Below are 22,209 nucleotides of genomic sequence, written 5' to 3'. Positions count from 1 at the left end.
CGCTCTCAAATGTGCCGTCCGAGGCAGAGTCTGTTCGGCACGTTCGGCACACGTGATAGCTCGCTGCTCTCTGATTGGTTGAATCGTTTTTTGGACATAGCTCGGTAACTACTTGTCCGATTAATATGAAACCTTGAAAAGGCACATCCTCGGGTCCCCAGCAATATACCTGGCAAGTTTAAAGTATATCGGACCCGTGGTTGTCGAGAAACAGCGGTCACAGACATACATACATACAAACATACAAACATACACACAGAGATTACTGGAATTATAGATAGACTAGGGCATGCCCGTACGTGGGTGCAATGCCCGTACGTGGGTACGTGGGTACGTGGGTGCGAGTACGGTGACAATCCCCCCCCCCCCTCTATTTACATGAAATGGTTTGGTTCATGAAATGTTTTGGTCCATTCGCAACGCCAAAGCGAACGGCGAACGGCTTGCGAGTACAGTGACAATCCCCCCCCCCCTCTATTTACATGAAATGGTTTGGTCCATTCGCAACGACCACAGAACCCCCCCCCCACCCCCCCCCCCCCCTCTATTTACATGAAATGGTTTGGTCCATTCACAACGCCAAAGCGAACGGCGAACGGCTAAATCGCCATAGCTCGGTAACTACTTGTCCGATTAATTTCAAACCTTGAAAAGGCACATCCTCGGGTCCCCAGCAATATACCTGGCAAGTTTCAAGTATATCGGACCGGTAGTTGTCGAGAAACAGCGGTCACAGACAAACATACACACATACACACATACACACATACACACATACACACATACACACAGAGATTAATGGAATTATAGATAGATAACATCGTCAGAATACATCCCCCTCCGAACCTCCCCCCAACCCATTACTAATTACAACATGCAATTCTATGGGAAACTAGATCGTGCTTAACATAGTTTATCTTAACATCGTGTCCGTCTGGAACGCATCTGCAATGCTAAGTGAGGTCTACCTGCATATGAGATTTAAACTTTGTATCCCAGCAACATCGACTCAAGCTCGTAATTATGTGAATACCAAACGGGCTGACCCAATAGGCTGACTTGGGATTTTGTCCCACACAGTGATGAAGCACACAGTGATGTTAGTTACAGACTCGATATTAATTTGTTTGAACAACTTGAAGAGCTTTTACAAAGCTGTGTTTGATTGGCTGCTGTGTTGACCTCATTGTTTTGCAGTATGACAGATTGCAATGAACAGAACCAGAACTTGAAACATAAGTTGGATCAGCTACAGAATCAGAACCTGTGAGTTTGTTTCTCTTTGTTCAGCTTTTCTGCTTGTTCAAGATGTCAAGTTTGCCAGCTTTTCCAGAGTGTGTTAACTATTTTCCTGTTAATGCACATACAGGAAACAAACGTCAAGCTCTGTTTCATTCCTGTTATCCACCACCAACGTCGAGCGTGTATGCCTTGTTACGGATTCTTCACTTCCGTTGTTGTGGTTTTCATCCACTGTAAACATTTTTGATTCCATGTACTATTATTGTTGTCGTTTGAGGGAAAATGAGATTACTATTTTCAAAAGGTAAAAAAGTTAATGTTTTAAATGAAACCGGAACCGGACAACGACGAAGAGGAGGAGGAGGAAGAGAAGGCGGAGCGAGTGAGTCGGACAAGAAGCCGAGGTGCTTCGAGGTCTGGAGCGAACGTTGGCGAACGAGGGTCACGAGTGAACTTTGGGTTTCCCGGGAAAGGGATTCCTGCGACAGAGTTGTTATCGCTGTGACAGATAAACCTGCGTGACAGGTTTTGCGGTTGATTCCGGAGAGAATCATCAGAGTGCCGTTACGCCACGAGAACAGGCCGTTGGCCATTTTTACGTCACGCAGGATTTGCGCCTCGCTCAAGGTTTTTCACTTCGCTTCAACCATTTTCACCACATTCAGATGTTAATCTGGTGTGCGTGTGTAACGTGGCTTTTGAGTGGGAAATCTGAGGTTCGCCGATTTGGAGCCGTGGAACGTCCATACCCGAGGGTGTGATTTCCCAGTCGCCTTGAGGGCACCTTTGTGTAGCTTTGGCAGCGAGACTGTGACTGTCATCCAAACGGGATCCTGGTCTCGATTGGACATCGTTCTGACGATCACTGGAGCGGGTCGACTTTGGCTTGATGCCGGAATAGAGACATTGGGGAATGTTATTCTTTTCGCTCACTTGGAGCACAGTGAGTTATATTGTACGAACCTGATGGTACCATCATAGGAAAAATATATTGGTTGTACAATTGATTACTATTGTTGTTGTACTGTTATTCTTGTGTGATCTTAATACAATACTTGTTTGTTGGTAACAATTGGTGTGGTTTCACCATTGATCTTTGACATACAGAATAACACATCTTTCTGCCGTGACTCCTCTCGGGGCTCGGAGGTACACCGTGACCGGGGTCTGGGGAGGAGCACGTAACACTTGTATTATTTTATTTAACCTTTGGATGCCAATCATCATTGTTGTTTTTTTGTTGTTTTTTGTATACAGAGTCGAGGCTCGTGTAAGAGCTAACACATTACACACGAGAACAGCACAGACCCATAAAACATACAATAAATAGAGGGAGCGGTACACAAGAGGGGGAGAGAGAGGAAAACATACAAGCACAACAAAGGTAGAGAACAAGGATGTCGGTAGATCTGTGGAAAAGAGATGGCCGGGGGTGTGGGGGAAGGTGAGGGAAGGGGTACACAGTATCTTACTATAATTCACCAAATGTCCGTCTGTCTGTCCGTCCGTTCCCAGATACCGCAAAAACGGCTGAACCGATCGCAACGAAGTTTTGGGTGGGTATACCTGGGACCCCCTCGAGTAAAATAGGCTATATTATTTTTCCAAAATTTTTAGTTTTTCCAAACACGATGGAATAATATTTACCGATATGAACAGTGATGTGGCTTTTATTGAAATTCTACAAATACTGTTTAGATTTTGATGATCTGCATGTGATATGATTTAACGGATGTTTATATAAATCGTTTAAAATTTTTAAAAGCCTTCAATTTCTGATATTTTGCCTTTTCATTTGGGCATACCAATTGAAGCCCCGCCCATAGGGCGGGTACCATTGCCAGTAAAACAAATTGACAGAACGAGGAATTTCAGGAAAAAAGTTGGAGATTGAAAGTGGTGGATTTGGGGTGTTTTAGCGGGGGTAGAAAAGATCAAGGTTTTGGATGGGGGAAGATAAGAGATGGTGGTGAACAGCTGCCCCTGGAGGGAGGAGTGAGATTGAAGAGAGTGAGGGAGTTTGTTCCAGTGAAGAAAAGAGGAATAAAAGAGTGAAGGTGAGCAGAGAGTCTTGATTTTTGGCATTCACCAGAAGAGGGTTGCTGGCAGATCTTGTGCGTCCTGAAGGAATATTTGGGGGACAGAGCAGGGGGAGCGAGGCCAGAGAGGAGTCTGTAGAAGACAGACCACTAACCTGCCTGCGGTGAGCGAGTGAAAGGCCCTCATAATGAGATGCATCACGGGAGATACCAATGATTCTGAATGCTTTGGTTTCAACCGCGTGAAGCCGAGCTAGTTGTGAGGAAGGAGCACCAGCCCAGAGGGGAGAGCAGTATGCCATTGACCTGCGGATGAAAGCTTTGTATGTGGTGAGGAGCTCAGAAGTGCCCAGAAAGGACTTCGCATGATGGAGGATGATCATGATGGCGACTGGCTTTGGAGGCCACCTTGGAAATGTGGTTTTCCCATGAAAGATCATGGCAGATAGTGAGACCCAAAAGCTTGAGTGACAGAACCTCTTGGAGAGGATTGTTCAGAAAGTAGATGGGAGGGTTGTCCAGACGAACTTTTCAGAGAGACAAAGTGAGCGTGTGATATTTGTCAGGATTGAAAGACATGTTCCACTTGTTTGACCAGTCTGATTTTGTCCAGGTCTGCAGAGAGTGAGGAGACTGCCGATCTGAGGGATGAGGTATGGGGCGGCAGAGAGTAGAGTCATCAGCAAAGAGATGGAGAGGATTTTCCAGAGAGTCGGAGAGATCATTAATGAAGATCAGAAAAAGCACAGGGCCCAGAACACTGCCTTGAGGAACTCCAGCCTGAACAGGTAAGGGAGATGAGAGAATTCCATTCAGGGCCACACGTTGACTGCGACCAGAGAGGAGGTTGGCAAGCCATGCGTGGAGGTTTCCATGGATACCATCGGAGGAGAGTTTGGTGAGCAGGGGCAGGATGCCAGACCGTACCTAAGGCACGAGATATGTCAAGGGAGCCGGCTCTGATTTCCTGTTTGGCGTTGAGGGCCTCCATTGTTGAGACAGCAGAAGCAGCATGTCCAGAGTAGAGTGACCTTGTTGGCGAATGCACTTGGACTGCAATGCAATTACAAATTTGTCATGCTGGATTCTGGACTTTGATGCTGAAATGTTCTGCAGTATAACCAGGGCCGGATTTAGAGGCAGTCGACCCAGGCGACCACCTTGGGCCGGATTTAGAGGCAGGGGACCCAGGCGACCACCTTGGGCCGGATTTAGAGGCAGGGGACCCATCCGACCACCTTGGGCCGGATTTAGAGGCAGGGGACCCAGGCGACCACCTTGGGCCGGATTTAGAGGCAGGGGACCCAGGTGACCACCTTGGGCCGGATTTAGGGGCAGGCGGCCACCTTGGGCAGGATTTAGAGGCAGGCGACCACCTTGGGCCGGCACGTCCTCGGTCTCTGACCGATTTTTCATTTGACTGTCTGTTTGTCCACACAGAATGTGAGTATGCTTTTCTTTGCAACCATTGGTCCGATTGACACGAAATTTTCACCATATGAGCTCCTCCTGCTGTGGCATTTTTTGATGAAAATTATAACGTCATCGGTCACGTGATTCGGCCGCCATCTTGGAAAAACCGAAAAACTTTGCACCTCTATCTCCAAAAGTGCTGAATATAAAAAATTGAGACGTGGCTCATTGTAAAGAACTCCATGGGGAATAAAATATGTTAATGATGACGTCATAGGTGCCTCCATTATGAAATGTTGAAAAAAAAAACCCTCATCAGTCACATGGTTTGACAGCCATATTGGATTTAAGGAATGTATTCAAAAAATTGGTTCTTTGAAAGTGCCTACCCTATCGATGCTAAGTTTTACAAATCTCATGCCATTGCTGCACAGTGTGTGAAAAATGGTCACGTGGTTTGGCAGCCATCTTGAATAGAAAAACGAACCTTATCCCAAACAACACGAAACAGACACCACCCAAACATGTCCTGGCGAGGGTATGCAATCTGATTGCTCTTTCTAATTTTCTTTGTTATGGATGGAATTTATGGACCTGCTTGAATATGGGTTCATAAGCACGTCGTCGTGTTGATTTGACAGGCCAGTGCATCTCCGATGGAAAATGACTTACTAATGTCACACTTGTTTTTTGCAGATCGCTTTTGGCTCAGCTTTCCCATTTGCAGACGATGGTGAAAAGAACTTCGAAGAAAGCATCACAAACCAGTACCTGCCTCATGGCAAGTTTCTGTGTCTCTTCATTTCAATCTCTACATATCACCCATATCACAGAAACATTTTCCCGATATTTGTTTGAAATTCTTAATTCAACCACAATATAATTGCAAAACTAGATTGGTTGCAGGATAGCTCTGTTGTTGGTATATTCTCTTTGATGTCTGACTTGAACGCAGATGAGTGTGCAATGGCCCAGAGCCAGAACCAACAGACTCACTACTCCAGAGCTCTCCTGTCACTTTTATTGAGTGCACCCCCAATGTTTTGTATTATCTTATTGGTGCAGGACACCAGGCCTTCAAATCAAGCTTGTGAAAAGATCTTTATTTGATTGACACCAACAAGGCAGATTACATTGTTAGATCTTTTCATTTCTAGCTCACCTGGAACTACGTTCAGGGGAGCTTATGCGATGGCGCGTCGTCCGTCGGTCCATAACCACTTGCAACTTCTTCTCCAAAACCGCTGATTGGATTGTGACCAAATTTGGTACAAATGATGTTTGTTATGTTGTAACTAAAGTTTGTTCACGGCATTAAAAATATCGGGCCCTGAGGAGGTCTACCGGCGGGGTGTGGGGGGGGGGGGCGTTATGGAGGTGTAATAGTCCGCTGGGCCACCGAAACAGATTTTTTTTTTTTGTGGCCCGTATATTATTTGCTGGTGAATGAGTGATTTATTTATTTATTATTAAACAGGAACAAGAGAAAACAATACAGGCATGGAAGAGTAAAAAAAGGTTTATTTTTATTTATTTATTTTACTATGCTGTAGTCTGTGACCGCCAGTGTCAAAGTGGTATCCAGTCAGTGGTATTTGTAAGTGTAAGATAAAATGGCAATCCATGATACATTATTTACAATTAATTTTCTTTTAAACCTAACATTAACTCGAACTCTCGGTAGTTTACCGAAGCCCCCACTCCCCAAACAAATACAAAGATACAAATTGATACAGTTCACACTCCTTAAAACAGAGATTTGACACCTTGAAAACACAACAACAAAAAAAGTCAATGTTGGTAACGTAAAAGACACTTTATTCGAAAGTTATGAGTAAAACGTAATTGTATAGTCAAAGAGCCAGTGATAGCTGTCATTGTAGTGTGTGTGTGTGTGTGTGTGTGTGTGTGTGTGTGTGTGTGTGTGTGTGTGTGTGTGTGTGTGTGTGTGTGTGTGTGTGTGTGTGTGTGTGTGTGTGTGTGTGTGTGTGTGTGTGTGTGTGTGTGTGTGTGTGTGTGTGTGTGTGTGTGTGTGTGTGTGTGTGTGTGTGTGGCTTCCCTCCCTCCATGACTCCAAAACCATGAAACCTGATAGATTCCATGACCTTGCTGATGATTTGAAGTAAGCTGAGAGGTCTGTAGTTAAGGGGATCAGTTTTTGCCCCTTTTATGTAATGTCGTGATGTTGGCTGATTTCGCGGCAGATGCAAGATGATGTCTGTCAAATGTCAGGGTTAAAGGGGCAGAGAGGGGAAGTCGAGGAGCAGCAGAGCAGATTTTTTAGGACATGTGAGCTGATTCTATCTGGTACAATTGCATAGTCAGAGTTGAGAGTTGCCAGAAACTTTTCCACCTTCTCAAGTGCAAATGACACATAATCCAGGAGCAGTTGGGTACGCCTGGGTAGGGTGGCTACAGAGTGTGAGGGGTTGGGGACACAAGATTTGGAAGTAGACACAGAATTGAGTCATCCAGCCTTCTCACGAGCGGAAATGGCTGTGGTGCCATTTGAAGAGAGGGACAGGATGGAATGGGAGCATACACTTGAAATGGGCTTAACAAGGCGTCACCAGGTTTTAGAGGAGGCAGACAAGTTTGAAAGCTAATTCTTGAGGTTGGCCAGATGTTGTTTTCTGACTCTCCTGAGATTAGACACACACACTTGTTGCAGGCTTTGCGGAATGATCTTCGATTGGATTTGCCTTCCACGAGGAGAATGCAAGTTGTTTCAGGGAAACTGCCTCACCACAGCATCCAGTGTACCATGAACAGGAGGATGGGTATGCTAACTAAAGGTGAGATGGAATTAATCTGTGCTTAAGGGAGAAACAGGTGTCTGTGGCAAAATTCCCAGGCTGAGTTCATATGAGGGAAGGTAATTACAGGAGACAAGTCCTGAAGAGCGATGGCTGCTTGCAGTCCTTGTCAGTTTGTCTAAGTGAACTGCAGACTCACCGGCACTGAGGGTGTTCTCTGAGAATGGTTGGAGAAACGTTGACCTTCACAAGCACATGATTCGATGATCCAATTGGGGCAGAAGACCAGGATACCTTGGTGGGAAAGATTTTTTTTTTTGTGACGTCTTTGAAAGAGGTTTATGGAAACAAGCCTTATGAAAGAGAAAAAGAAGGTCTGAATGCTGAATCTCAGTTCCTCTGCCCTCAGGGCATGAGACGGCCTGAATGTTGAATCTAACAGTTATTGTGCCCTCAGGGCATGAGACGACATGAATGCTGAATATCTGTTAATGTGCCCTCAGGGCCTAAGACGGCGTGAATGCTGAATATCTGTTAATGTGCCCTCAGGGCCTGAGACGGCGTGAATGCTGAATATCTGTTAATGTGCCCTCAGGGCCTGAGACGGCGTGAATGCTGAATCCATCGAGTCATTTATAGACTAGAGGGCGCACTCGCTATGCCGTGTACAGAACCTGGCCGTGTCACCATGGAGACCTGGCCACCATGTTTTTGGGGGGCAACAAGCACACTAACGCAGTAACGCTATGTCTAAGAACGAGTGACCATTTAAAGTTGATTTTTATTATTTGTTTCTTTTTTCTTTAATCTAAACGAACAATATGGTCATTGCCACTATCTATCGTACATTAAAGCACCAATCTTGATTGAAGTTGGCAACCACACGAACGAACGACACATTTATTTCCCTAAAAAAAAGTTCTATTTTCCCGATTTATTAATGGAGTGTAAAACAGTTGATTATAACACACCCATGATAAAACTAAGTTATACTCGGTCATCTGGACATTCACTTTGCTCACTAACGGGCACAATCACACTTATATGCTGTTAGTATAAAACTGCAACATAAAAAACTGAGGCACAGTGACAAAGATCACTTTCATATTTTATTCAATTCATTGCAACTTCATTTATAATTCAAACCTTAATTTAAAAAAATAATAATAATAAATACAAAATCAACCACCCACCCAACCACTCAACTACCCACCCACCCACCCACCCAACCAACCAGCCACAAACAAATACCCCAACAAATAAACAAACACCCCATCCATTCTACACATGACCTAAGAAAAATCCAAAGCAGATTGTTGGATTTTGTTGAGGCTGCACATGTGAGGTTGCTACAGGCATGTTTTAGAATTGACCTTGTAATGGTAGTCTGGATCGATGGGACCCCATTACCTCACAGGGTCTCAAGATGGTACTGAATAATGAATGAATGAATGATCGTTTTAAGGCCATTTTCCCCGCTAGAGTGGGGGTTAGCCTTGCGGGCCCCATGACGATCATGGTTCCCTGTTTGAGGCAATGTTTTTATGGCCGGATGCCCTTCCTGACGCCAACCCTTGGTCACCTCTTACGATGCGCAGGGAAATGGTGTACCTATTCTAAACCGGGGTACACACCGGGATCATTCATCCCAGCAAGCTGGTACTCAATTTGCCGACCTCGGAAGGATGACAGGCTGAGTCAACCCCCCTGGCGTTAATTCAGCGATCGACCGGGATTCGAACCCAGGACCCCAGGATCCCAAGCCGGCACCCTAACCGCTAAGCCAACACCAGGCTACAGGTCTCAAGATGGTACTGCCCATGGAAAATGTACAAATATATTTCGGGTCAAAAAGCCACTAAAGAAAACACCAAAGGGAAAATGTGTAGTTGTTTTAGACTTCTCTAGCATCTTTTTATACGTGGGGAAAAAAGTCTTTAAGGTTTGCTATCCTTTAATGTACACCGAGATGGTCTGGGCCCGGTATAAGGGCAAAATTAACCTGATGCAAGAATATGTATCATATGACTAACAGTGTTTTTGAAAACAATGATACATATCTCCAGTAAAATCTTAATGTTATTCATGGGAGTCCAAGAAAAAAAAATCTAGGTTTTGTAAACATACAACATTCACTGATCCAGAAACAAAATTGTTTTTGTAAGCTGGTGCCACTTAGAGACTTTATTGTTTTTGACATATCTTTCTGTACACAGTCGATCCCTGGTGTTGGGCTAGCGGCTAGGGTGCCGGCTTAGGATCCGAGGATCCTGGGTTCGAATCCCGGTCAATCGCTGAATTAACGCCAGGGGGGTTGAGACAGCCTGTCATCCTTCCGAGGTCGGCAAATTGAGTACCAGTTCACTGGTAATTCCCTGCTTGTCGTTAAAGGCGGCAAAAAGGGTTGGCGTCAGGAAGGGCATCCGGCCGTAAAACATTGCTTCAAAAAGGGGACCGAAAAACAACAACAACCACGGTTCCCGAAAAAGGCCAACCCCCGCTTGCGGGGAAAAATGGCCTCTAAAGGTGGTTTGTTTGTTTTTTTTTTTTTGTTTTTTTTTTCCTGTACACAGTCGCCTGGTGTTGGGCTAGCGGCTAGGGTGCCAGCTTAGGATCCTAGGATCCTGGGTTCGAATCCCGGTCGATCGCTGAATTAACGCCAGGGGGGTTGACTCAGCCTGTCATCCTTCCAAGGTCGGCAAATTGAGTACCAGTTCACTGGTAATTCCCTGTTTGTCGTAAAAAGGTGGCAAAAAGGGTTGGCGGCAGGAAGGGCATCCGGCCGTAAAACATTGCTTCAAAAAGGGGACCCAAAAAACAACAACAACCACGGTCCCCGAAAAAGGCCAACCCCCGCTTGCGGGGAAAAATGGCCTCTAAACGTGGGTTTTTTTTCTGTACACAGTCGCCCGTGGTAGTGCAGCACTCTGCACAAAAAGTTTACTGATCATTTTGACCAGCTGGCTGCCATGGTCATCTTCGTCTGCGAGGTCTTGCTCATGAAAATGATCAGCCAAGTCAGGAAACACAGACCCCTTCACAGTTTCCAATACCTCAATCTGAACTTTCCCCTTGACGTCATGTGACGATGTCATTGGGCCATTAACTGCCAATGTTCTTCCATAAAAAGAAAAAGAAAAAAGAATGAAGCTGAAATAAATACACATACTATACAAGTCAATTTCAGAAATAAATCCACAATTCTCTTTGTTTCACTGCAATTAATAAAAGATCGCACAACCATACAGAAAAACAAGATAGAATATAATTTCTTCAGTGGTTTTGATGAAAAGGTTGTTCATCTCCTCTGGTATACTTTTAATGTGAACTGCAATTTGTACTAATTTTAATCATATGTGAATTTATAAATGGTACTGATCGAAATATTTGACCTAAACAGTTTGTAAAAAGAGCAACAATGGAATTGATAAATAGAACAAAAAATCGACTCTTGTAACAAAGATACAAAGTCTGCACTTAATTTTCTTTAATTTTCTTACTTAAATTGTAAATTAATTTACAATTAATTGACCTGACCAAAGTAAATTAAAACCTGACCAAAAAAAATTAATTTTACTGTTGAGGCCTACATGTATTTACTTTTACTTTTCCATTTTCACTTTAAAAAATTTTTTTCCCATAATTAGTACTTTTGTCCCACTTGGATTTATAAAAAAAAAAGACTAAAAGAATGATACTTCATGATAAGAATTAAGATAAGTCACACTGAAAAAAACTCTTGGGTCCAAGTTGGTACTTGGGTCTGAGTTGGTCTGGACCCGAGCTGGTCTGGGTCTGAGATGGTTCGGGTCCGAATTGCCTCGAAACATTTCTGTACTGTTGTAGGTGTTATCAGTCCATCGGTCACGATCATGATGACCAGATGACAGAAAAATGAACTCTCGCAGGTTTGAAGTTCATTTTTAGTGTAAGGCCTCGTGTAATGCTTGGCCACAATGACATGAATGGAAAGGCCTTTGTTCCAAAGATTGAAAGAGTTGCAAAAAGACATCAACTTCGCCTGTCATGCCTGTGCCTGTCTAGCCCGACAAGCATGGCTGTATGGCTCTCTTTTACCATGGGTCTTATTGTAATGGCGACAACAATAAGACCCATGACAACAACAACAACAACAACAACATGCATTTTAAAGGCCATTTCCCCTGCTAGAGCGGGAGTTAGCCTTGCGGTCCCCATGACAATCTTCTCCATTTTGCCCTATTTTCTGCATCTCTCCTTGTTAACCCCCTTGCCCGCATTTCTTCTTCCACCATCTTTAGCCAAGTCTTTATAGGTCTTCCCAGTCCTCTACTTCCTTCTACATTCATTTCCATCACTCTTCTCAACCAGTCACTTTCATCCTTCCTCAACACATGACCAAACCATCTCAACCTGTTCCTCTTCACAGCATCAATCACAGGCTCTATTCCCATCATCTTTCGCAATTCATCATTTGTCTTCCTCTCTCTCAACGATACTCCGCACATCCGTCGAACCATTCGCATTTCCACCCTTTCCAACCTTCGTTGCTGCTCTACGTTCATTACCCATGTCTCGCTCCCATAAATCATAACACTTCTCACACGTGCAGCATACACCTTTCCCTTCAGCTTCAACGACACTCCCCTCATCATCAGCACGCCACTCAATTCCTGAAACTTCTTCCATGCACATCTCACTCGACCAACCGTTGCCGAGTCTGATCCACCTTCTCCATTCAGCATGTCTCCGAGGTAGCAAAATGTTTTCACACCTTCCAGCTTCACGCCGTCTCCAAGATCCAACTCAACATTTCCTCCATCTGCAGCTCCCTCTGTGCACACCTAACATTTGAATGTAGCTGCCACACTGGTTAATGACCCTCTCAGACCACTACATTTTTGATGAACCCACTCAGCGCACATTGTACACTGAATGGAGTTCACTCCGACACCCTTCCTACACACAGCACAGGGCCACTTCCCAGTTCTTTCCACCTCACCACATGCTTTACCACTTGCCATCACCTCCGTCTTTCCGATATTCACCTTCAGACCTTTTGTCTCCATACATTCCTTCCACGTGTTCATCTTTTCCTTCAGTCCATCCATACTTTCCGCAATCAACACCAGATCATCTGCATACAACAACTCCCACGGTAAACCCCCCTTTACGTTCTGAGCCAGCACCTCCATCACAGCTACAAATAGTAGTGGACTTAGTACCGACCCCTGATACACTCCCACCTTCACCTCAAACTCACCACTGTTCCCGTCCTTCGTCCTTACAGCTGTGCGCGCTCTTTTGTACATTGCCATCACTACTCTGATCAACCATTCCTCCACTCCTAACTTCCTCAATGCCCATGTCAATACTTTGCGTGGAACCCGATCGAATGCTTTCTCCAGATCAACAAACCCAAGAAACAACTTCTTCCTCTTCTCCATGTACTTCTCCTGCAACTGCCTCACAATGAAAAGCGCGTCTGTCGTTCCTCTTCCTGGCATAAATCCAAACTGCATTTCGTCGATCTTCACTTTCTTCCTTATCCTCCTCTCCAACACCCTTTCCAATACCTTCATTCCATGCTCCAATAACTTTATCGCTCGGTACGAGCCACACTCCAGAGGGTCACCTTTCCCCTTGTATAGAGGGACGAGGGTACTCAGTTCCCAATACACTGTAATGCGGCCTTCTTTCACCACCAGATTACAGATCTCTGTCATTCTCTTCACACCCCAACTTCCTGCTGCGTTCAACATATCTCCCACAACTCCCGTCGGCCCTCCCGCTTTTCTACCCTTCATTGCTTTTATCGCTTCCTCAACTTCCCTCTCAGTCTTATTGTAATGGCGACAACAATAAGACCCATGACCGCATGACATAAAAGAGAGCCATACAGCCCTGTTTCTTGTTGTATCCCAGTCCACCACTCTCAATGAATCTGACCAAATTCCGACCAAAATTTCTACTTTTAAAAAGAAAAAGCCAGACAGAGTACACACCTGTGAAAACTAACATCCTTCTCCTGTTTGCTGCGATTTGTGCACCCATAGGAGGCATAACTTTTCGACATCTTGCCAAAAGGAAATATTCGCGACACAACTAGGTCATGTACATGGACAATGTACATGTACGTTGTCAACAAATGTTGCCCCCAAAAAACATGGCTGCCGGTCGTCCTTGTCGGCACGGGGTCACGTGGTATGTACTCCCTCTAGTCTATAATATAACTATGGCTGAATCTAACAGTTACCGTGCCCTCAGGGCATGAGACAGCATAAATATTTTCCAGGTACTGCGAAACAGGTTTATGATAGTCCAAAGAAGGCCATTTGTGTTCATTGTTTAAGTATATAACTAAATAGAAATAAAATTAAGATTTTTTAATGCTGAAGAAAAAAAAAAAACTTTTTTTTTGCAAGTTCACCACCGTTGATGCACCGTCTTTTACACCACACCTTGTTTAACGTGTTAAATTAGTTATTTGTACCTGTTGTTTGTGTCATTTATGACATCCCTAAAAACAGTAAGTTTTCTGTTTGACTGCCAGGCAGACATACGAAAACCATTGCCTTGCTAGTGCACATGCACTCGGGATCAGATTCCGTACAATTTGCCAATTTCAAAGCCAAAGTACTGCTAAACTGCAGGTCACTGTACCGATTCATGTCCAAAATATAACATTCAATTGAAATTAAGTCTTCACTCGATCCGTGGACAGACGGCAAAGTGAACCAATTGCTTCACCCCTCTTTTCGCTCCGCATGTGTGGGTGGGTTCGATTTATACTTTGTGATTCTTCTTCCTCAATGACAAGTGCAATATAATAAATGGATTGGATGTTTGATAAAGTAGCCGATGCAGTGAGCCAGCATGACCAAGATACTTCGTAAAATAGGAGTCGCAGACGTTGTCTTCTGCTATGGATGGAGGATCAGGACTGCATCATGATGTGATGTAAACAACAACAACAACAACAACAACATGCATTTTAAGGCCATTTTCCCTGCTAGAGTGGGGGTTAGCCTTGCGGTCCCCATGACAATCTTCTCCATCTTGCCCTATTTTGTGCATCTCTCCTTGTTAACCCCCTTGCCCGCATTTCTTCTTCCACCATCTTTGGCCAAGTCTTTCTCGGTCTTCCCCGTCCTCTACTTCCTTCTACATTCATTTCCATCACTCTTCTCCACCAGTCACTTTCATCCTTCCTCAACACATGACCAAACCATCTCAACCTGCTCCTCTTCACAACATCAATCACAGGCTCTATTCCCATCATTTTTCGCAATTCATCATTTGTCTTCCTCTCTCTCAACGATAATCCGCACATCCATCGAACCATTCGCATTTCCACCCTTTCCAACCTTCGTTGCTGCTCTACGTTCATTACCCATGTCTCGCTCCCATAAATCATAACACTTCTCACACATGCAGCATACACCTTTCCCTTCAGCTTCAACGACACTCCCCTCCTCATCAGCACGCCACTCAGTTCCCGAAACTTCTTCCATGCACATCTCACTCTAGCAACCGTTGCCGAGTCTGATCCACCTTCTCCATTCAGCATGTCTCCGAGGTAGCAAAATGTTTTCACACCTTCCAGCTTCTCGCCATCTCCAAGATCCAACTCAACATTTCCTCCATCTGCAGCTCCCTCTGTGCACACCTTACATTTGAATGTAGCTGCCACACTGGTTAATGACCCTCTCAAACCATTACATTTTTGATGAACCCACTCGGCGCACATTGTACATTGAATGGAGTTCACTCCGACACCCTTCCTGCACACAGCACAGGGCCACTTCCCAGTTCTTTCCACCTCACCACATGCTTTACCACTTGCCATCACCTTCGTCTTTCCGATATTCCGATTTCCATCATTGCTTCGGATATGAAATCTTTCCTCTTCTCCAATGGCTTGATCTCTGATCATCAATTTGGTTTCAGACCAGGTCACTCTACTCTGGACATGCTGCTTCTGCTGTCTCAACAATGGATGGAGGTCCTCAATGCCAAACAGGAAATCAGAGCTGTCTCCCTTGACATATCACGGGCCTTTGATACGGTCTGGCACCCAGCTCTGCTCACCAAACTCTCCTCCTATGGTATCCATGGAAATCTCCATGCATGGCTTGCGGACTTCCTCTCTGGTCGTAGTCAACGTGTGGCCCTGAATGGATTTCTCTCATCTCCCCTTCCTGTTCAGGCTGGAGTTCCCCAAGGAAGTGTGCTGGGCCCTGTGCTTTTTCTGGTCTTTATCAATGATCTCTCCGACTCTCTGGAAAATCCTCTCTATCTCTTTGCTGATGACTCCACTCTCTGCCGCTCCATTCCTCTTCCCTCAGATCGGCAGTCTGCAGCCTCCTCACTCTCTGAAGACCTGGACAAAATCACAGACTGGTCAAACAAGTGGAACATGTCTTTCAATCCTGACAAATCTCACTCTCTTACTATGTCTCTCCGAAAAGATCGACTGGACAACCCTCCCATCTACTTTCTCAACAATCCTCTCCAAGAAGTTCTGTCGCTCAAGCTTTTGGGTCTCACTATCTGCCATGATCTTTCTTGGGAAAACCACATTTCCAAGCTGGCCTCCAAAGCCAGTCGCCGACTGGGCATCCTCCGTCGTGCGAAGTCCTTCCTCGGCACACCTGAGCTCCTCACCACATACAAGGCTTTCATCCGCAGCTCAATGGAATACTGTTCTCCCCTATGGGCTGGTGCTCCTGCCTCACACCTGGCTCGGCTTCACGCTGTTGAATCCAAAGCTTTCAAAATCATTGGAATCTCCCGCGATGAAGCTATCTCTGAGGGCCTTTCACTCACTCACCGCAGGCAGGTAGGTGGTCTTTCTGTCTTCTACCGACTCCTCTCCGGCCTTGCTCCCCCAGCTCTCTCTGTGCTCTGTCCCCCAAATATTCCTACAGGTTGCACAAGATCTGCCAGCAACCCTCTGATGGTTAAACTGCCGAAATCTCGGCTCTCTGCTCACCTTCACTCTTTCATTCCTCTTTTCTCCCGCCTGTGGAACAAACTCCCACACTCCCATTCAATCCCTTTCCTCCCTCCAGGTCTTTAAAACAGCTGTTCACCACCATCTCTTATCTTCCCCCATCCATAACCTTGATCTTTTCTACCCCCACTAATTCACCCCAGATCCACCTTGTTTGAAATTCCAACTTCTTTCCTGGAAATCCTGGCAGTGTCCATATGTTTATACCTCTCCTACCCCCCCCCCCCCCCCTTCACATGCCTCCCCCCCAAAGCCCTCTCCCTCCCACAGATCTCTCGATGTCTCCATGTCTCTCGGTCCCTGCTCTCAAATGTTGTGTTTGTGTCCTTCCCCCTCTCTCCCCATCTTGTCTACCGCTCCCGATGTTATTTGTTTTATGTGTCTGTTTGTCTTTCTGTGTGATTAATGTTCGCTCTTTCACGAGCCTCGATCTTGTATACAAACAAAAAAAAAAAAAAACCAATGCACCTTCAGACCTTTTGTCTCCATACATTCCTTCCACTTGTTCATCTTTTCCTTCAGTCCATCCATACTTTCCGCAATCAACAACAGATCATCTGCATACAACAACTCCCACGGTAAACCCTCCTTTACGTTCTGAGCCAGCACCTCCATCACAGCTACAAATAGTAGTGAACTTAGTACCGACCCCTGATGCACTCCCACTTTCACCTCAAACTCACCACTGTTCCCGTCCTTCGTCCTTACAGCTGTGCGCGCTCTTTTGTACATTGCCATCACTACTCTGATCAACCATTCCTCCACTCATAACTTCCTCATTGCCCATGTCAATACTTTGCGTGGAACCCTATCGAATGCTTTCTCCAGATCAACAAACCCAAGAAACAACTTCTTCCTCTTCTCCATGTACTTCTCCTGCAACTGCCTCACAATAAAAAGCGCGTCTGTCGTGCCTCTTCCTGGCATGAATCCAAACTGCATTTCGTCGATCTTCACTTTCTTCTTTATCCTCCTCTCCAACACCCTTTCCAATACCTTCATGCCATGCTCCAATAACTTTATCGCTTGGTACGAGCCACACTCTAGAGCAGCGGTCGGGAACCTATGGCTCGCGAGCCATATATGGCTCTTCCGGTGACGGCATATGGCTCCCAGACAATTTTGAGTTGAAAAAAAATAAAATAAAATAAAAAAATCAGTTTGGAACTGATTTTAAAATACTTGTGATATTTCTTAATAATACTGTGTCATTTTAAAGTAAACAGAAATTAGTTTTGAAGATAAATTTCACGGGTCACGGGTCACCCGTGGGTCGGGTCGGGAACCAATGGCTCGCGAGCATGTCCGCGTCATTGTAAAGGTGAAGAAATCAATTTTATCAGATAGCCAACTAGTTTATCCGCTTCAACCCTTGTAACGGAAAAGATGGCGAAAAGAAAAAAAGACGATGATTACCGTGCATTCCAGGCTGCGTGGACAGAGGAAATTGCATTTGGTGAGAGAGCAGGATCTGCGGTATGTCTAATATGCAATGATAAAATTGCATCGATGAAACGGTCAAATATAAAGCGGCACTTCGATACGCACCATGCTTCATTTGCATCGAAATATCCAGCGGGGGACAGCAGGAAAAGGGCATGCGAGGAGCTACAGCGGAGAGTGCAGACGAGTCAGCAGCAACTACGTGTGTGGACCAAGCAAGGTGACGGGAATTCTGCTAGCTTTGCGGGTGCTTTGGCAATAGTAAGGAATGGAAAGCCATTCACAGATGGCGAGTATGCCAAAACATTCATGCTTGATGTGGCCAATGAACTGTTTGATGACTTTCCAAATAAAGACAAGATAATCAAACGAATAAAAGACATGCCCCTGTCAGCAAGAACTGTGCACGATCGTAGCATCATGATGGCAAATCAAGTCGAGGAAACACAAATTAAGGACATAAACGCCGGGACATACTTTTCTCTCGCGTTAGATGAGTCAACAGACGTTAGCCATCTATCTCAGTGCAGTATAATTGCCAGGTATGCTGCAGGTGACACACTGCGTGAGGAAAGCTTGGCTGTTTTGCCAATGAAAGGGACAACAAGAGGAGAGGATTTATTCATGTCTTTCATGGAGTTTGCTAAAGAAAAAAAACTACCGATGGATAAACTTATTTCTGTCTGTACTGATGGTGCACCCTGTATGTTGGGGAAGAACAAAGGATTTGTAGCGCTTCTCCGTGAACATGAAAAGAGAGCCATCCTAAGTTTTCATTGCATCCTGCACCAGGAGGCGCTTTGCGCTCAGACGTGTGGCCAGGAGCTTGGTGAGGTGATGTCGCTGGTCATTCGAGTGGTCAACTTTATTGTTGCCCGAGCTTTAAATGATCGCCAGTTTAAAGCTCTGTTAGAAGAAGTTGGGAATCATTATCCCGGTCTGCTTTTACACAGCAACGTGCGTTGGTTGTCAAGGGGGAAGGTGCTCAGCCGTTTTGCAGCTTGCCTGAGTGAAATCCGGACTTTTCTTGAAATGAAAGGCGTCAAGCATCCTGAGCTAGACAACACTGACTGGCTCCTGCAATTTCACTATCTCGTGGACATAACTGGCCATCTGAACCAGCTCAATGTGAAAATGCAAGGTATTGGAAATACAATCTCATCCCTTCAACAAGCAGTGTTTGCATTTGAAAGCAAGCTGGAAGTCTTTCTCAGGGACATTGAAACAGGTCGTCTTCTGCACTTTGAAAGACTGCAACAATTTAGAGATGCATGCTTAGCAAGTGACTCCACTCAACATCTGGATCTCCAGCAGCTAGCTGGCTTTACGTCCAATCTCCTGCAGTCATTCAAAGCACGTTTTGGAGAATTTCGTGCGCGCACTGGTCTTTTCAAGTTCATCACTCATCCACATGAGTGTGCAGTGGACAAAATCGACCTGACATGCATCCCCGGGGTCTCTATCGGAGACTTTGAGCTGGAAGTTGCTGACCTGAAGGCATCAGACATGTGGATGAGTAAGTTCAAGTCACTTAATGGAGAGTTGGAAAGTCTTGCGCGACAGCGAGCAGAGCTGGTGAGGGAACACAAGTGGACAGAAATGAAAAATCTTCAACCTGAAGACCAGCTGATTCTTAAAACTTGGAACGAGCTTCCTGTGACATACCACACAATGCAGCGTGTGAGTATTGCCGTATTGACCATGTTTGGCTCTACATATGCATGTGAGCAGTCATTCTCGCATATGAGGAACATTAAGACCAACCTACGCTCACGTTTAACTGATGGAAGCCTCAACACCTGCATGAAGCTCAACCTCACCACGTATGAACCAGACTACAAGGCCATCAGCAAAACCATGCAGCACCAGAAGTCGCATTAAAAGTAAGACATATTTAATTTATTATACGTTAAAAATACTATATGGCTCTCAATGAAATATATTTAGAAATATTTGGCTTTTATGGCTCTCCCAGTCAAAAAGGTTCCTGACCCCTGCTCTAGAGGGTCACCTTTCCCCTTGTATAGAGGGACGAGGGTACTCAGTTCCCAATCCACTGGAATGCGGCCTTCTTTCACCACCAGATTACAGATCTCTGGCATTCTCTTCACACCCCAACTTCCTGCTGCCTTCAACATATCTCCCACAACTCCCGTCGGCCCTCCCGCTTTTCTACTCTTCATTGCTTTTATTGCTTCCTCAACTTCCTTCTCAGTTATCTTCTCTGCCGGTCCTAAAACTGGGTTACTCTCTATGTTGCCATCCCATTCATTCTCTGTATTCAACAGCATTTCCATATATCTTTTCCATCTTCCTTTAATTCCATCTGGGTCCACAACGATTTGTCCCACTTCATCCTTCAAGCAACTCACCCCCATCACATCACACCTCTCTTTCGCTATCTGCTTTGCAATCCTGAATACTGCTCTCTGACCCTCTTCCGAATCCATGCGTTCTCCGAACATTTTCCTACATGCCTCCCTGCGCCTTTGCTACCTCTTTCTTTGCAGCCTTCTTGGCTGCCTTATAACTTTCATGCTCTGCTGTTTCTGCTCCCGTACCCTTCGCCTTCTGCCACTCCTTGAACTTCTTCCTCTTCTCGTCAATCCTCTTTCCAACTTCATCATCCCACCACCATGTTTCCGAGTGCCTCGGTGGTCCTTTTGTCCATCCACATACCTCACCAACGGCTCCCAACAGACTAGCTTTCATTGACATCCAACCACTTTCAAGCTCAACCACATCATCCTCTACCCTACTCAGCCTCTCTTTTAATGCCTCCCTTACTGTCACCTCTTTCAACCTCCACACCTTCATTCTCGGTTGGTACCTCACCCGCCGAGCTCTCCTCGCACCTTTTACCCTTATGTAGCAGACAACCAAGTGGTGCTGTGAAACAGCCTCCTCCCCCGGGATCACCTTTGTGTCCCGGAGGTGCCCCCTATCTCGCCTATGCACCATCAGGTAGTCAACGGTTGTCGTCGACCCACCTGACGTGTATGTAACAAGCTTATTATCCTCTTTCTGGAACTGAGTGTTACAAATCAACAAATCAGCTCCATCAGCAAACTCCAAAATCCTTTCACCTTCTCCATTTCTCACACCATATCCGTAACCCCCATGAACTCCCTCAAAACCATCCATACTCCTTCCCACATGTCCATTTAGGTCTCCTCCTACCACAACAACTTCCTCATCTTTCACGTTTTCCATCAGCTTCTCTATCGCACACCAGAACTTGTCCTTCTCTTCATCGCTCCGACCAACCTGCGGAGCATATCCCGAGATGACGTTCACCAAGAGCTTTCCAATCATCATTTTCACCATCATCAACCTATCACTCACTCTAGTCACACTCACCACACTGTCTACAAACTCCTCAGAAAACAGGACACCAACACCATTCACGCCCTCCAGGCACCCTTGCCACACAAACTTGTATTTCTGTCCCAGCCTACCCTTCACCATTCTCACACAACTTCCCTTCCATCTCGTCTCTTGCACACAACATATGTCCACTTTTCTTCTGACCAATACTTCCACCACTTCTCCTGATCTCCCTGTCATTGTCCCTACATTCCATGTCCCAAACCTCAGAAACCGATCTCCACTTCGGGTTGTACCCTGCCCATATGTAGTTGTACCTATTCTAATCCAGGGTACATACTGGGAAACGTTTATAACATGGAAATTCTGGGGGGGGGGGGGAACACGGCTGCGGGGGCCCCGTCAGCACCACGCCACGTTTGCCCGGTCAGCACCACGGCGGCCCGGTCAGCACCACGGCGGCCCGGTCAGCACCACACCCATGTTTGCGTTGCTGTCTTTTCCGAGCTTTGTAGTGAAAGGATATTTTTGGCCACGTCTCTGTCTTCTCTATAATGGTTGCCTCCACCCACACCAAGTCCTTTCGGTATAGAATCGTCGTAGCAACGGCACGGCCAATCCGCGCAGGCTGCACGCCGCCATGGCCATCCTGCACAAGTCAAGTCAAGAGCCAAGGCTGCAAATCATTATGTGATTTAAACATTTACTGATAAATATGCAATGCAAAATTAGTGGCATTTACACATAAATTTATACATGTGTACAAGAATATGGTGCGTCTGAATGAATGAATGGAAGCCTGGTGTTGGCTGAGTGGTTAGGGTGCCGGCTTGGGATCCCAGGATCCAGGGTTCGAATCCCGGTCGATTGCTGAATTAACACCAGGGGGGTTGACTCAGCCTGTCATCCTTCCAAGGTCGGCAAATTCAGTACCAGTTCACTGGTAATTCCCTGTGTCGCAAGAGGCGACTTACAGGGTTGACAGCAGGAAGGG

General features: G+C 45.5%; 1 protein-coding gene across 1 annotated transcript in view; it reads left to right on the top strand.

The window, feature by feature from the left end:
- Window positions 1-22,209, top strand: part of LOC137436421 (cyclic AMP-responsive element-binding protein 3-like protein 4) — a 68,334-nt gene that overhangs the window by 33,875 nt on the left and 12,250 nt on the right. Inside the window, exons 7-8 of the mRNA XM_068130187.2 lie at window positions 1,198-1,266; window positions 5,391-5,475. Of these exons, the coding sequence (XP_067986288.1) occupies window positions 1,198-1,266; window positions 5,391-5,475 (154 nt within the window). The remainder of the gene's footprint in view (window positions 1-1,197; window positions 1,267-5,390; window positions 5,476-22,209) is intronic.

Source organism: Myxine glutinosa, chromosome 11, assembly GCF_964187855.1.
Source record: "Myxine glutinosa chromosome 11, kmMyxGlut1.1, whole genome shotgun sequence".
Lineage (NCBI taxonomy): Eukaryota > Metazoa > Chordata > Myxini > Myxiniformes > Myxinidae > Myxine > Myxine glutinosa.
Note: the sequence above shows the minus strand (reverse complement) of the source record. Positions and strands in the feature narration are given on the sequence as shown.